The following is a 14204-nucleotide window of genomic DNA, read 5'->3' as shown; positions in this document are numbered from 1 at the left end:
AAAAAGGTCAAGTAACTTGCTCTTTTGTAGTCAAGATTTAAACCCAGTTCAAATTCACTTCTACACTGCTTACCAAAAGCAGGAATTATTCAATATGCTCAGATTTAAGCATTTTTCCTTTTACTGCCTTCCTCATTTGCTTCCTTTATTACCCACCCTATATCTTTTTAACTTCCCTATATCTAAAACAACAGTAATTTCCAAAAGTACTGTTTAGTCATAATGGTAATGCTATCAGACAGAGTGTTAGATTTTCCTACCCTTCTCTTAAAAGATTACCCATTAATATTACTAAATACTAGTTAAACGTACAGCAATGATTCTTTTCCAACTACTTACCGTGGAAGGAAATTTTATATCTATATTCACATCACTACTTTTCAGAGCAAACTTAGTCAAAGATGAGCCATACAACCTAAGTGAACATTCTGGAATAAAGGAAAAACACAATGCATGAACTTATGTGCAAATATAGGAACTTTTTAGAAAGCAGCAGGAAAATATACTTCCATTCTGTGTCTTCTGTACTAATACAACGACTACAGAAGAACAGCACCCTTCCTGATATACTAAAATTTCCCAGTAATGGAGTACAAGATGAGAGAAATTACTCATGAAAGCTCATTTAGGAATAACTGAGACTATGTTTATCATTCATTGTCAAAAACTTTTTTACTGGGGCTGGGGATTTAGCTCAGTGGCACAGCATCTGCCTGGCAAGCGCAAGGTGGTGAGTTTGATTCCCGGTAACAGAGAAAAACAAACAAAAAAAAAAAAAACAAAAAAACCTTTTTTACTGATAATAATATTAGACAGTAGTTTGAATGGGAAAGGATCAGACATTTAATGCAAGTGCTGTTTAAAAATAACCAAGTAGTGCCAGGCTTAGTGGAGCACGCCTGTGATCTCAGCACAGGGGAGGCTGAGGCAGGAGAGTGCTGAGTGCTGTGAGTTCAAAGCCAGCCTGGGCTACCTAGTGAGTCAAGGTCAGTCTGGATTACGTAGTGCGACCCTATCTCAAAAAAACAGTAAGAACAAAATTAAAGCCAACCCAACTGATGCAAACATCAAACACAAAAAACTTTCGGGCTCTCAAAAATTCCAACAATTCATGGTACAAAAAAAAAAAAAACAACCAAAAATTCACAGAAAACTTAAATAGGAACACCTACCTATGTAATCTATACATCTTTCTTAGACAAATACTGTATTTCAGAAATCATAATAAGGCACACTTTTAAAGGATTGCTCATCAGAGGCCAAAACGAAAACAGTATGAGGTTTTTGGGAGGCAATAATGAGGACTGAACCCAAGGCCTGGTGTAGGTATGCACTCTGCCACCGAGTACACATCAGCCCAAGTTTTGCTCATTTTTTTAAAGCTCATGCACAGCTCCATACATAAAAATCTACTTTTCAAACTTATAAACTGTCTGAAAGTCATTAAAAATCAAAAATTTCATTCCTATTCTTATAATATTGAATTATTTTATACATAATTTTAACTATGATTCAATGTGTTATTAAGGTAGAAAACCATATTATAAAGAAACAAAAGAAAATAATTATTTGCCATTTTTATTTTATATTATTTCTTATGAGTCTCACAAAGACTGAACAGGAAACTATCCAAAATCCCTCTGGAGTACCGGGATATAGCTCAGCAGCCTAAGTGCTTGCCTGGCAAGCCTGAGGTCATGAGGTCGATTCCCAGTACCAAAAAAAAAAAAAAAAATCCCTTTGGTGATAAACAAACAAATGTTATTTAAAATACATTTACTTACACCTTTACTGACACACACAAGCCAAGCAAATACTTGACACATACATGAAAAGCCAAGCAAATACTGTATACAAAAATACTTTATACAGGACGCCAGGGTCATAGCTCAGTGGCATAAGTGCCTGCCTGGCAAGCACAAGGTCCAGAGTTCAATTCCCAGTACCTAAAAAAAAAAAAAAAATCGCCTTACATAAATACTTTATACATAAATGTCTAAAATAAATGAGCTCTGAGAACCTCTTGCATCAAAGAATAAGCTTTCTCTAAAGTCCTTACTTATGCTAATCTTTTCCTACCATCAAGTAATATCAATTTTATTCAGTGACTGGTTAGAACATTTATGCTAAAAATAATATAGTTTTTAGAGGTCCATTCAGAAATCAATGATACTGAAAAGTTAATATATAACTTTTGACTACTAAGAAATTATCTATAGCTGGCATTGTTAAATCTTTTTTCTCCTTATGAAATTATGCTCTGCCATGATTCTCAATTTTCCGTTTTTAAGCATTTCACTTAGTCACTCATAAAATAAGCATACGAATCTACTTTTACAAAGAAAAAAATTATTTTAAAACTTACCCAAGTTCAATAAGAAGTTTTGTCACTTAAAAATTAAATATAAAATGAGTTTGTACCTGGCAAAAAGGCTGTTACAACCTTTGACATTTCCTCCACAATTTCCCGCCGGGCTTTGAGGTCCTCATCTGTTATTCCTTGTTCTTTTGCTACTTCCACAATCGCAGCACTTAAAGCAGCCAAGTGGGCAGGGGAAGGAGGGGGCAGAGAACGAAGCTCGCTTTCTTCCTGTTTTTCCTATTAGTGTAATGTTTCACAACAATAACAACAAAGTTTCTACATTAATTCCTTATATTTAGGAGGAAAGGATACAAATAAATATTCACCTTCTATGTATCAGATATAAGATATCTGCAATACAGAAGTGAACAAAAGAGGGCTGGGGACTTAGCTCAGCAGCGCTGCATGGGGTTCTGAGAGAAAAAGTGAACAAAAGAGAGAAGAAATCTCCACTTTTGTGAAGCAGGATTCAAGGAGTGAGAGCTGCTGGTAAGGAATTGTTCTGTTTTGTTGGTTTGTTTTTTTCTTTTGGTTTTGTTTTAGTAAAGCTGGGAATTGAACCCAGGACCTTCACACTAAGACATCACAAGTACCGCCCACCCCCTTCTTTTAGCAAGATCAATAAAGTGCCCAAGGCTGGGCTGGAATTTTCGATCCTCTTGCCTCAACCTCCCAGAGGGCAGGGATTATAGATAGCGGCTAGTAGTTTAGTGCTCCCCCTAGTGGACTAATTTTTCATCTAGATTTCAATTCTTGCTCAGAAAAACCCGAATTTTAATTCTCCAATTTTCTCATTCCCCAGTCCAAATTCCACCTCCTACTCTAGTCTGAAAAGCTGCTACCATGCTGCTCTGGAGCAGGAACAAGTCTCTGCTTCAAACCCCATGCCAAAAAATCTTTCTGCTTTGCTGTATCATCCTCAGCTCTTAATTATACCTGATAGGTGGGTGCAACCATGCCCAGCTTAATACTAATTTTTTAGAATTTATTCTGCTATAACATCTGCATAAATTCTGTACTTCTACTTCAAAACCAACACACTATAAATTCAATAGTTTGGTGATATTTTTCTTGCAGCAAAGATAGAATCTTAAGTATAGCAGAAGGACTTCAATCATTTCTAATTGGCATATATGGTGTCAGATCCTAAACTTCACCCTTACATTTGATGTATTGCCAACTATTTACAATTCATTTTTATGTTATGTTATCCCATGTGAAGATAATACATTAAAATAACCTTTAGTCTGCTAAAACTCTGAAAACCATTTTTTTTTTCTTTTTAAGACAGGGTCTCACCATGTAGTTCAAGCTGACCTTGAGCTCACTCTGTAGCCCCAGCTCGTCTTGAACTAGCACCAATTCTGCCTCAGCGTCCCAAGTGCTGGGATTACAGGCACGCGCCACCATGCCCAGTGTTGAAAGCCAATTTGAACTCAGGCACTAACAAAGTACTATGTTGTATGAGTAGGGACATACACTATTTATTTATTTATTTATTTATTTATTTATTTATTTATTTATTTTTCAGACAGGGTCTCTCTATGCAGTTCAGGCTGGTCTTGAACTCACTATGTAGCCCAACCTGGCCTCAAACTCTCAGTGACCCTCCTGCCTCAGCCTCCTGAGTGCTGAGATTACAGGTGTGTGCCATCACACCCTTGTAATTTCTATAAACCAATTTACCTGATTATTTTTTAAATGTAAATTACCAATCTATAAAAAAAATAGCAAAATACACAGAAGAAAATTACCAACAATCTTTTACTATCCTGTTTAACAGACTATTTCATTTATTTAGTATCACAGGCATTTTCTGTTAATTTTCAGTCAAGAAATAATCTCTTGGGGAAGGAAAGGAGGTATTTTTTAAAAAAGAAATTCCTTAACTTTTGAGACACAGGGCTTCCCATCACAAAACCAAAACTAGTTCCCCCCTCCCCCATGCAAATACAGTTAAACAAAGACTGGTTCATTTCTAATTTAACTCACTGATGGGATTTAACTCAAAGATGGGATGGTGGCATTATATTAGAATAGTTTGGACAAAGAAGGCAGTGCCAAACACATAATACTTAAGCAGAGACTGAAATGAAGTGAAGGAGAGACATTTGAATTTCTGGGAGAAAGCATTCTAGACAGTAAAAACAGCAAATGCAAAGACTCAAAGGTTGAGACATTCAGTCTCAACATAGGTAAATCTTAACTTAGATTAGCATTATCAAACACAGTGGAATTAGTCAAATGTTTTCATGGGGGGGTAGTAACTGGTATTGAACCCAAGCTCTTGGCACTAAGCTAACATCCACAACCCTTCATTTATTTTTAATTTTTAGGAAGGGTCTCACTAAGTTGCTCAGGCTGGGCTTGAATTTGCTATTGCCCTGCCTCAATCTTAACACAGAATTATCAAATATAGTGGATTAGTCAAATCTCACTTTTATAAGTTTCTGTGACCATTGTGTAATTCTTAGTTTTAGTCTAAGTTGTGGATAATTGGCTAAAATTTCAGGGCTATTTTTTTTTTTTAAATTTGTCAAAAAGGATTAACAGCACCATACTGGCCAGCATGGTAACATATGCCTGTAATCCCAGCACTCAGGAGGCTGAGGCAGGAGGAATGCCACCAATTCAAGGCCAGCCTGGGCTACATAGTGAGTTCAAGGCCAGTTTGAACTAAATAGCAAGACCTTGTCTCAAAAAAATAACAAAAAGAAGCACCATGCTTAAATCAAAAACTACCAAAGAATAATTTGCTACAAAATCATATAACGATTCCCAGCACCACACACAAAAAATATGAAGTACCACAAAATGTTCTGACTTATATTGTTAGATTTTCATAAAAATAAGAACATCAAAGACAAACAAGAAACATATCCATATACCTAGGCTATTAAGCCTATGCTACTGCCTTTATATTATTCCATCAAATATTTTCATGGAAAATTCACATCATTGATCATCCTCATATCCTCTTGATATCCTCATATATGTGCTGTTACAAATATTACCAGTGAAATCCCTGTATTATGCAACTTACATTCTAGCTATGAGGAAAAAGATACATATATATCATGCTAGATAGTACTATTTAAGAAAAATAAAACACGGTACGAAGTTACAGAAAGATGGGATGGTGGCACTATATTAGAATAGTTTGGACAAAGAAGGCAGCGCCAAACACATAATACTTAAGCAGAGACTGAAATGAAGTGAAGGAGAGACATTTGAATTTCTGGGAGAAAGCATTCTAGACAGTAAAAACAGCAAATGCAAAGACTCAAAGGTAAGACAGCCTCTAATGTTATTTGAAGACACACGGTAACTGTAGCTGAGTAACAAAGGGGTAACTAATGATATTGATTAGTTAATTAGAAATCAAATACTGTACAATCTTATAGCACTTCAAGTTTTATTCTAAATTGGGAAGCCAATGAAAGAACAAGAACAGAAGGTAACATTGATAAGATATATTTTAAAACTGCAATCTAAGCTGCTAAAAGGGGACCAGAATGTAGGAATTAGACAGGGAGGTAAGTCAACAGTCCAGTAAGAGAAAGTAGTATCTTAGTTTAAGGCACAAGGAGGAACATGTGGTAATGGTAACTTGAAGTTAAAATCTCCTAGGATTGGCTAATGGTCTGAATGTGAAGTTGGAGAAAATGATTTGTTAGTTGCTCATGCCTATAATCCCAGCACTCCGGGAGGCTGAGGCAGGAAGATCACAATTTAGTGATTTAACTAGATCCTGTGTCAAAATTTTAAAATGGAAAATTTTTAAAAGTTAAAGAAAAAGGAAGCTGGGCATGGTGGTACACACCCGTAATCCCAGCACTTGGGAGGCTGAGGCAGGAAGATCGTTTTGAGTTTGAGACAATCCTGGGCTACAAAGTGAGCTCAAGGCCAGCTTGACTTGCATAGCAAGACACTGTGGCAAAACGACAAAAAAAAGAGGGGAGGAGGGAGGGGTGGGGGAGAAGGAGGAGAAGGAGGAGGAGGAGGAGGAGAAGAAAAAGGGCTGGGAATGTATCTTGCAAAGACCCAGGGTTCAATTCCCAGTATCACTGGAAAAAGAAAAAAATTAAAACTAAAATAAGAAAGGAGTTAAGAGGAGAAAGAAAGATGAATCAAGAAAGGCATAAAGGTGTTTTGCCCTAAGCACTAGAACTTCTTTGGAGAAGGAAAAAAAAAAAAAATCAAGGTAATACATATTAACAGAATGAAAAGAATAAACCTGCATGATCCTCTCAACTGATGCAGAAAAAGTAAACAAAATCCAACACTCAACAGACTAGAAATAAAAGGAAACTATGTGAATATAAAAGAGGCAATATATGAAAAACTACTGGCTAACAAATTACTAAATAGGAAAAGACTAAAAGATTTTCCCCGAAGAACAGAAGGTAAGAATATTTGTTTTTGCCACTTCTGTTTAAGGAAATAATGAAAGTTCAAGCTACAGCAATTAGGCAAGAAAAATAAAAGACATTTAAAGCAAAAAGACTGTAAAAGTATCTGTTTGCAAATGGAATGACTGTGTAAGTAGAAAACCCTAAAGATTACATACACAAATGGACAGAGGTCAGCAAAGCAGCAGGATACAAAGTCAGCACGCAAAAATCAACTGCATTCCTACACACAGTGAACAATCTGAAAAGGAAATTAAGAAAACACTTCCATTTACAATAACCTCAAAAATAAATTATATAACCAAAGTAAAACATGTGTTCAATGACAACTATAAAACACTGCTCGACAAGTTGAAGACAAATAGAAATGCATTCCATATTCACAGGCTAAAGGATTTAACACTGCCAAAATAAGATATCTGAAAATTCAGTACAATCCCTATCAAAACCCCAGTGATTTTTTTTTTTTTACAGAAACAGAAAAATCAAGCCAGGTGTAGCAGCACACGCCTATAATCTCAGCACTCGGGAGGCTGAGCCAGGAGGATCATTCTGAGTTCAAGACCAGCTTGGGCTACAAAGTGAGCTCAAGGCCAGCCTCAACTGGATAGCTAGATCCTGTCTCAAAAAGACAAAAAAAAAAAAAGAAAGAAAGAAAGAAAGAAAGAAAGAAAGAAAGAAAGAAAGAAAGAAAGAAAGAAAGAAAGAAAGAAAGAAAGAAAGAAAGAAAGAAAAGAAATAGAAAAATCAATCCAGTATTGACACAGAATCTCAACAAACCCCAAATAACAAAAATAATGTTGACAAAAATAAAGCTGGGAGACTCATACTTCCTGGTTTCAAAACTTACTACAGAGATACAGCAATCAAAATATTACAGTACAGCCGGGCATGGTGGCGCACACCTGTAATCCCAGCACTAGGGAGGCTGAGGCAGGAGGATAGTTGCAAGTTCGAGAGCCGCCTGGATTACAAAGTGAGCTCAAGGACAGCCTGAACTTCACTGCAAGACCCTGTCTCAAAAACACACAGAAAAAAAGTAAAAGGGGGCTGGAACATAGCTCAGTGCAAGGGCTGTGAGGGGAGGGAAGAGAAGAGAGAAACAATTTAAAAATGGGCAAAAAAAAAGTTGGAGCCGGCATGGTGGCACACGCCTGTAATCCCAGTACTTGGCAGGTTGAGGCTGAAGGATCATTGCAAGTTCGAGGTCAGCGTGGGCTACAAAGTGAGCTCAAGGCCAGCCTAAACTACACAGCGAGACCCAGTCTCAAAAAGACCAAAAACAAAAAAAGGTGGCAAAGGACTTGAATAGAGATTTTTTTTTCAAAGATGATACCCAAATGGCCAACATGTAGCAGCTGTATCATTTTAATACTCTTAGGAAGACAGCATGCAGAGTCTTTCGCCATATGATGCTAGTGTTTTTCACAGATGTTCTTTATTATGTTGAGGAAGTCCCCTTCTATTCTTAGTTTGCTGAAAGTTTTTTAATTTGGATTTTTTGTTTGTTTTTTCTGGTACTGGGAATCCAACACAGGACCTTGTGCTTGCCAGGCAAGTGCTATGCCGCTGAGCTAAATCCCCAGCCCCATAATGGATTTTTTAGATGCTTTTTCTTCCCCATCTACTGACAGTTTTCATTTTTTGGTTGTTTTGTTTTGTTTTGTTTTGCTTTGTTTTTTCATCTTTGTGAGATGGTCTCACTATGCAGTTCAGGCTGGCCTTGAGCTCACTTTGTAGCCCAGGTTGGTCTCGAACTCGCAATGATCCTCCTGCCTCAGCCTCCTGAGTGCTAGGTTTATAGGCTTGGGTCACCACACCCAGCCCTACTTGTTTTTGACTTGTTCATTCTTTTAGTATATTTTTGGATTCTATTCATTAATGTTTATCATTTTTGCATCTATATTCATGAAGGATATTTGAGATTTTCTTTTATTGTAATGCTTTTTTCTAGTTTTAGTGTGAAAATAATATGGGTCTTATACTGGGAAATACTCCTCCTCTTCAGTGTTATGGAACAGTTGATACAGAAAAGGTACACATATATGAGTTATCTCAGAGTTGTTCTTCTTTTCTTCTTCCTTCTTTCATTTTTCCCTTCCTTTTTTCTCTGCTTTCCTTTCTTTCTTTCATTCCTTTTTTCCTCACTGTTGTTTCGTTCTGATAGTTTCTACTGCTTTGGCTTCAAGTTCACTAATCTTTTCTTCTGCAATGTGTGATCTGCTATTAGTCCTGCTCAATATAATTTTAATCTCAGATTACAGTTTTCATACCCACAAATTCTATTTCAATCTTTTTTTGTAGCTTCCATGTATCTGGTTCATTTTTAGAACCTTAAGAATACAGTCATATTAACTGTCTTAATGTCCTCTAATTCTGTCTGTTCCAAGTCAGTTTAAGTAATTTTTCTCTCAATCATGGGTGGTATTTTCTTGCTTGCTAGAATGCTTGGTCATCTTTGTATGGGTGCCAAATGATATAAATTGGGGGCTTGATGGATATTTTTGCACTTCTGTAATTATTCCTAAGTTTTATTCTATAGTGATATTAAATACTTGGAAACCATTTGTCATTTTAGGCTTTGCCTTTAAGACTATTTTAGGTGGGAACAGGCCACGTTTAGTTTAGAGCAAAATATTCCCACTAGTGAAACAAGATCCTTCCTAGTACTCTAACCAATGCTCTGTGAAGCATGAGGTTTGTTCTACTAAGTCTTCTAGGCCTCTAATTAAATAAAAACAATAGAATGATGATTTTTTTTAAATGATTATTAAGTTCTAAGTACCCACTTTGCTTTGGTGCATTCATTTTGTAAAAAAAAAATGTACTGAGCATGTAGTATGTGTCAGACACTGTGAAAACAATTCAAATTAAAAAGAAATTATCAAAATATACAACAGATATTGTAAAATGGGAAGAAACTTCAAAAGGGAAGAGAAACTGGTGTGGGGGAATGGAAAAAAGACAGGGAAAAGTCAAAGAAAAAAATTTATACACATACATGGTAATTAAAATAGTTATACTACTAATTTCTCTCAGTTCATTTAAAAGATAGGCTTATGCTAATACTGTCTGGACAGTTAAATGTTGGTATCTTGTACTCTGAGTAACTAATTTAAAGATAACAAGACACAACGTATTAACCATTGTTACCCTCCTATCATATTGTTTTGGAAATTTGCTTTTTGGGTTTGTTTTTGTTTTTTCTTTTTAATAAAAAAGGCCAGGCATGGTGGAGCACACCTGTAATCCCAGCACTTGGAAGGATGAGGCAGGAGGATCCTTGCGAGTTCGAGGGCAACCTAGGCTACAAAGTGAGCTCCAGGCCAGACTGAACTGCAGAGTGAGACCCTGTCTCAAAAAAAAAAAAAAAAAAAAAATCCTTGCCAATTTCCTTAGCACCAGATTTCCCCTTTTAGTAAGTCTCATTACACTTGAAGCTATGTTCACCAATCTTAGAAATTCTAAGGACAGGAGGAACCATGACTATCATTTACCACTACCTAGACCTAGCATGCAAGTACTTGATAAATATTGGCTGGGTAGACAAATTATACATAACAGCTTTAAACTAAGGAACAAACATTTCTCTGGATGAGTAAACCAGCCTCAAGAAAGTTCCTCTCCTGACCACTTTAGATAAGGAAAGCAATCATAGCTTTCAAACTATCACTTCAGTTACTAAAACTGGAAAAATACCTCATTTTTAGGTACAAAGTACTTGATATAGTTTTACCATCCAAAAAGATACTTTTTAAAAAAACTTACCAAAATATTTTTCTTATGTCGTTTCTCTTTTATATGTTTGTGAGCTCCCTGGATGTTTTCAATGTGAATTAAGCAAAGTTTGCATAGATATCGGCAATTGGTATATTCTGGTGATCGCTGAGGAAACAAGTTTAAAAAATGCATTATTTTCAGAAAACAAAGTAAATTATGGACTACATAATGCAAATGCAATTACATAAATACAAGACAGAAATAAGCACTGAAAGAGTAAGTTTTTAATAAATTAGTACTTATATTCCTAGATAGTTGTCCTTTTCAAAAGTTACCATATGAAATTATACACTAATTTCAAACATCATCATAATAGTTAAGTGTATTTACTACTCATATAATACTTTCAGAACCCAATGAAAATTTTAAAAGTCAGTCCTTCTACTTAGTCTTATTCCAATGCTGTCCCTAAAACTGATTTCAGACATTTTTTCATTACCATAAAAAATAAAATAAAAAAATCTACTCTCACTGTTGATTTCAAAACATCACAAATATGGAAGATAATGAGTTCTAAAAACACTCCAAATCAATCACAATATCATCGGAATAAATGTTTAACATCTTGAAGTAACTACTCTGAAGGGAATGACAATTTTGACACATTAAAGTATCAGTCATAGTACTTAACTCATTATTATACATATGTATTCTCAAACACTAATTACTGATTGCCTCCTAAGTGCCAGCAGTTATGCTAGTTGTTTAATATACAATTTGTAGTTTTAATTCCCCCTAGTAATCCAATAAAATTGGTATTATTTTCATTTTACAGTCAGAAACAAAAGCTCATAAAGCTTGCAACTTTCATGAGGATATAATAGTATTAAGTACTCGATACTGAATTCATGCATATCTGAATCCGAAGCCAACATTCTAGGACAAGACTGAACAATATAGGGGGTAGAAATGTAGCTCAATGATAGAATGTTTGCCCAATATGCATGAGGCACTGGGTTCAAAACCAAGCACCAAAAAAAGCACTGTACAATGAAAATATAATAAATAGATACTGACTTTTTTGAGGCAGGGTCTCACTAAATTGCTAAATTGCAAAAGGCTTAGATACTGAATTTTAAAACACTGTTTCTAATACCTTACACAGAAATTTAAGCTAGGTTTAATTTTTATTTCACAGTGACTTTCAGTATTCAATAAGCTTCAGCTCCTCACAAAAATAATCTCTCACCTAAAAATATACGATTTTCTTTAAGCTGGAAACTTGCCCCCGAATTTAAAAAACCCTCAACAATTCTAAAAATACCTGCTAACCACACAACAACCCTATCAGATTCTCCATTTTACTGGCAAGGAACTAAATCTCCAGGACTAATTAACTTGCTCAAGGCAACAAGAAAATAAAAGAAATTCAGCTCAACCTAGTCATTCCAACTCTTTATTATAAAATTTCTTTCAAGTCAATTCTAAGACAATAGGTTAAGCCACTATAGAGAACTCTACCTCTTCAGTCTGCAACCCAACAATTTCTTTATTCACTAAGTATTTTCTGTGCTCACATTATATATCAAATATTTTTCTAGGAACTGCAAATAGCAGTAAATAAAACATACAGAAATCCTTACATGCATGAATTTACATCCTAGTGGCAAGATGGGTAAATATATGTATAAACAAATGAATAGGATATGGGATGGGAGATGAGTTACTGCCTTTTTAAAATAGGGTCATCACTGAAGTCCTTGTTGAACCACCGATTCTTTATTTGTTTTGTTTTGTTTTTTCCGGTACGAGGAATCGAACTCACAACCTTGAGCTTGCCAGGCAGGTGCTATGCCACTGAGCTAAAGCCCTACCCCCTAAGAGAATTTTTTTTTTCCAGTACCAGGAATCAAACTCACGACCTTGCGCTTGCCAGGCAGGTGCTGTGCCGCTGAGCTAAATCCCCAGCCCCTGAAGTCCTTGTTGACAAAGTGATTTAAAGGAAACATAGTCTTGAGCTGTATGGATAATATGATATACATGCTGCTGAAGCAAGCACATGTATGAAATTCCAACCAGAGGAGAATGTGAATTATAAGGCAGGCCCTAAGGCGGAAATGTGCCTAAATATGTGAAAAAATAAATTCTAGTATGCCTAGAAGAAAATATAATGTGGGCCAGACCACAAAGGTACTTGTGAGAACTTGACTTTTATTCTAAATGTGAAGGAAACTGAAGGTTTTCTAACAGAAAAGTATAAGACCTAACCTCTATTTTAGAAGGATCATTTGCCTTCAATCTTACAAATAAAAACAAGAAAATCTTCTTGCAGTCCTCAGCATACTATAATAATCCAGGAGAGTGAGTAAGAGTGACGGAAGTAGTAAAAGAGTTGGATTCAGGAGTTGGAAACTTATACAAGAATATATAAAACCAAAAAAAAAAAAAAAAAAAAAAAAAAACTGAATGAAACCTCTGAACAAATGAACTAAGCAGAAGTCAGTAGCTGGAAAATCTTTCTTTAATGAAAAAAAAAAAAAAAAAGAATATATAAAACCACCAAGCATAGTTGCACATGCCTATAATTCCAGCAACTGGGAGGCTGAGACAGGAGAATCCTTATGCATTTGAGGCCAGCTTGGCTACATAGCAAGTTTAAGTTCAGTTTGGACTACAGAGTGAGAGACCCTACTTCAAAAATCAAAATAAATTTTAAAAAGCTGTGCATATTGATGGGGTGTGACTAAAAGAGCCATGAAATGTATCATATACATTTTTAAACTATAAAATGTTAGTAGACAAGGACATGTCTAGATTCTTTCATTAAGAAAAGTTTGATAGAGACTGGGAGTGGTGGTGCACACCTGTAATCCCAGCACTTGGGAGCCTGAGGGAGGAAGATCCCTGAAAGTTTGAGGCCAGCCTGGATTATATAGGGAGTACCTGTCTCAAAAAAACAAAAAACAAAAAAGCTTGGTAGAATACTGAATGAGGACTCAGAAAGCCTAGGATGATAATCTCAATTGACTTTGGATAAATATCACTGAAGCCTATTTTTATCTCCTTATTTGTAACATAATAAAAATCACCCTACCCGATAAAGTAATTCAATTCTACACACAGCTAATCTTTATTTAGTGCTTATTATATACTGACTGGGCCTTGTGGCCAAAACATCACTTATGTTATTTAATGCTCCTAATAGCTCCATGAGGTTATGAGGTTACTTTTATCAACTCATTTTATTGATGAAAAAAATTGGAAGTTTAAAAGCTTACATAACATATCCAATGTTATCCAACTAGTAAATAGCAGAGCTACACCCAGCAACTCAAAAACCCATGCAGTTGACCACTATGCTCAATACCTCTAATTGTAGAACCAATGCTATGTTCAAGGCACTTAGTAAACAAAACATTAAATAAAACAAAAATATTTTCACCATCATGAAGTTATTCTACTGTAGAGATATATGAAAAATGTTTATTTCTTTATTATTATTATTATTATATTTTATTTATCATTAAACTTTACCAGACTAACCTTTAAACTTCTTCCTTTTTTTTTTGACTTTTTGAGACAGGGTCTCGCTGTGCAGTTCAGGCTGGCCTGAAGCTCACTTTGTAGCCCAGGCTGGTCTCGAACTCTCAATGATCCTCCTGCCTCAGCCTCCCGAGTGCTGGGATTACAGGCGTGTGCCACCACACCCG

The 14204-nt window shown here is 35.7% G+C and overlaps 1 protein-coding gene across 6 annotated transcripts in view; it reads right to left on the bottom strand.

Moving 5' to 3' along the window:
- Zcchc11 (zinc finger, CCHC domain containing 11) overlaps positions 1-14204 on the bottom strand; it is a gene marked incomplete at its 5' end in the record, with an annotated part of 124257 nt that overhangs the window by 64164 nt on the left and 45889 nt on the right. For all 6 annotated transcript variants that reach the window (XM_005398575.2, XM_005398576.2, XM_005398577.2 and 3 more), the window contains 3 exon segments: positions 340-428; positions 2422-2599; positions 10543-10659. In XM_005398575.2, coding sequence (XP_005398632.1) covers positions 340-428; positions 2422-2599; positions 10543-10659 — 384 coding nt within the window.

This window comes from Chinchilla lanigera, unplaced genomic scaffold, assembly GCF_000276665.1.
Source record: "Chinchilla lanigera isolate Chin_1 unplaced genomic scaffold, ChiLan1.0 scaffold00063, whole genome shotgun sequence".
NCBI classification, from domain to species: Eukaryota; Metazoa; Chordata; class Mammalia; order Rodentia; family Chinchillidae; genus Chinchilla; species Chinchilla lanigera.
Note: the sequence above shows the minus strand (reverse complement) of the source record. Positions and strands in the feature narration are given on the sequence as shown.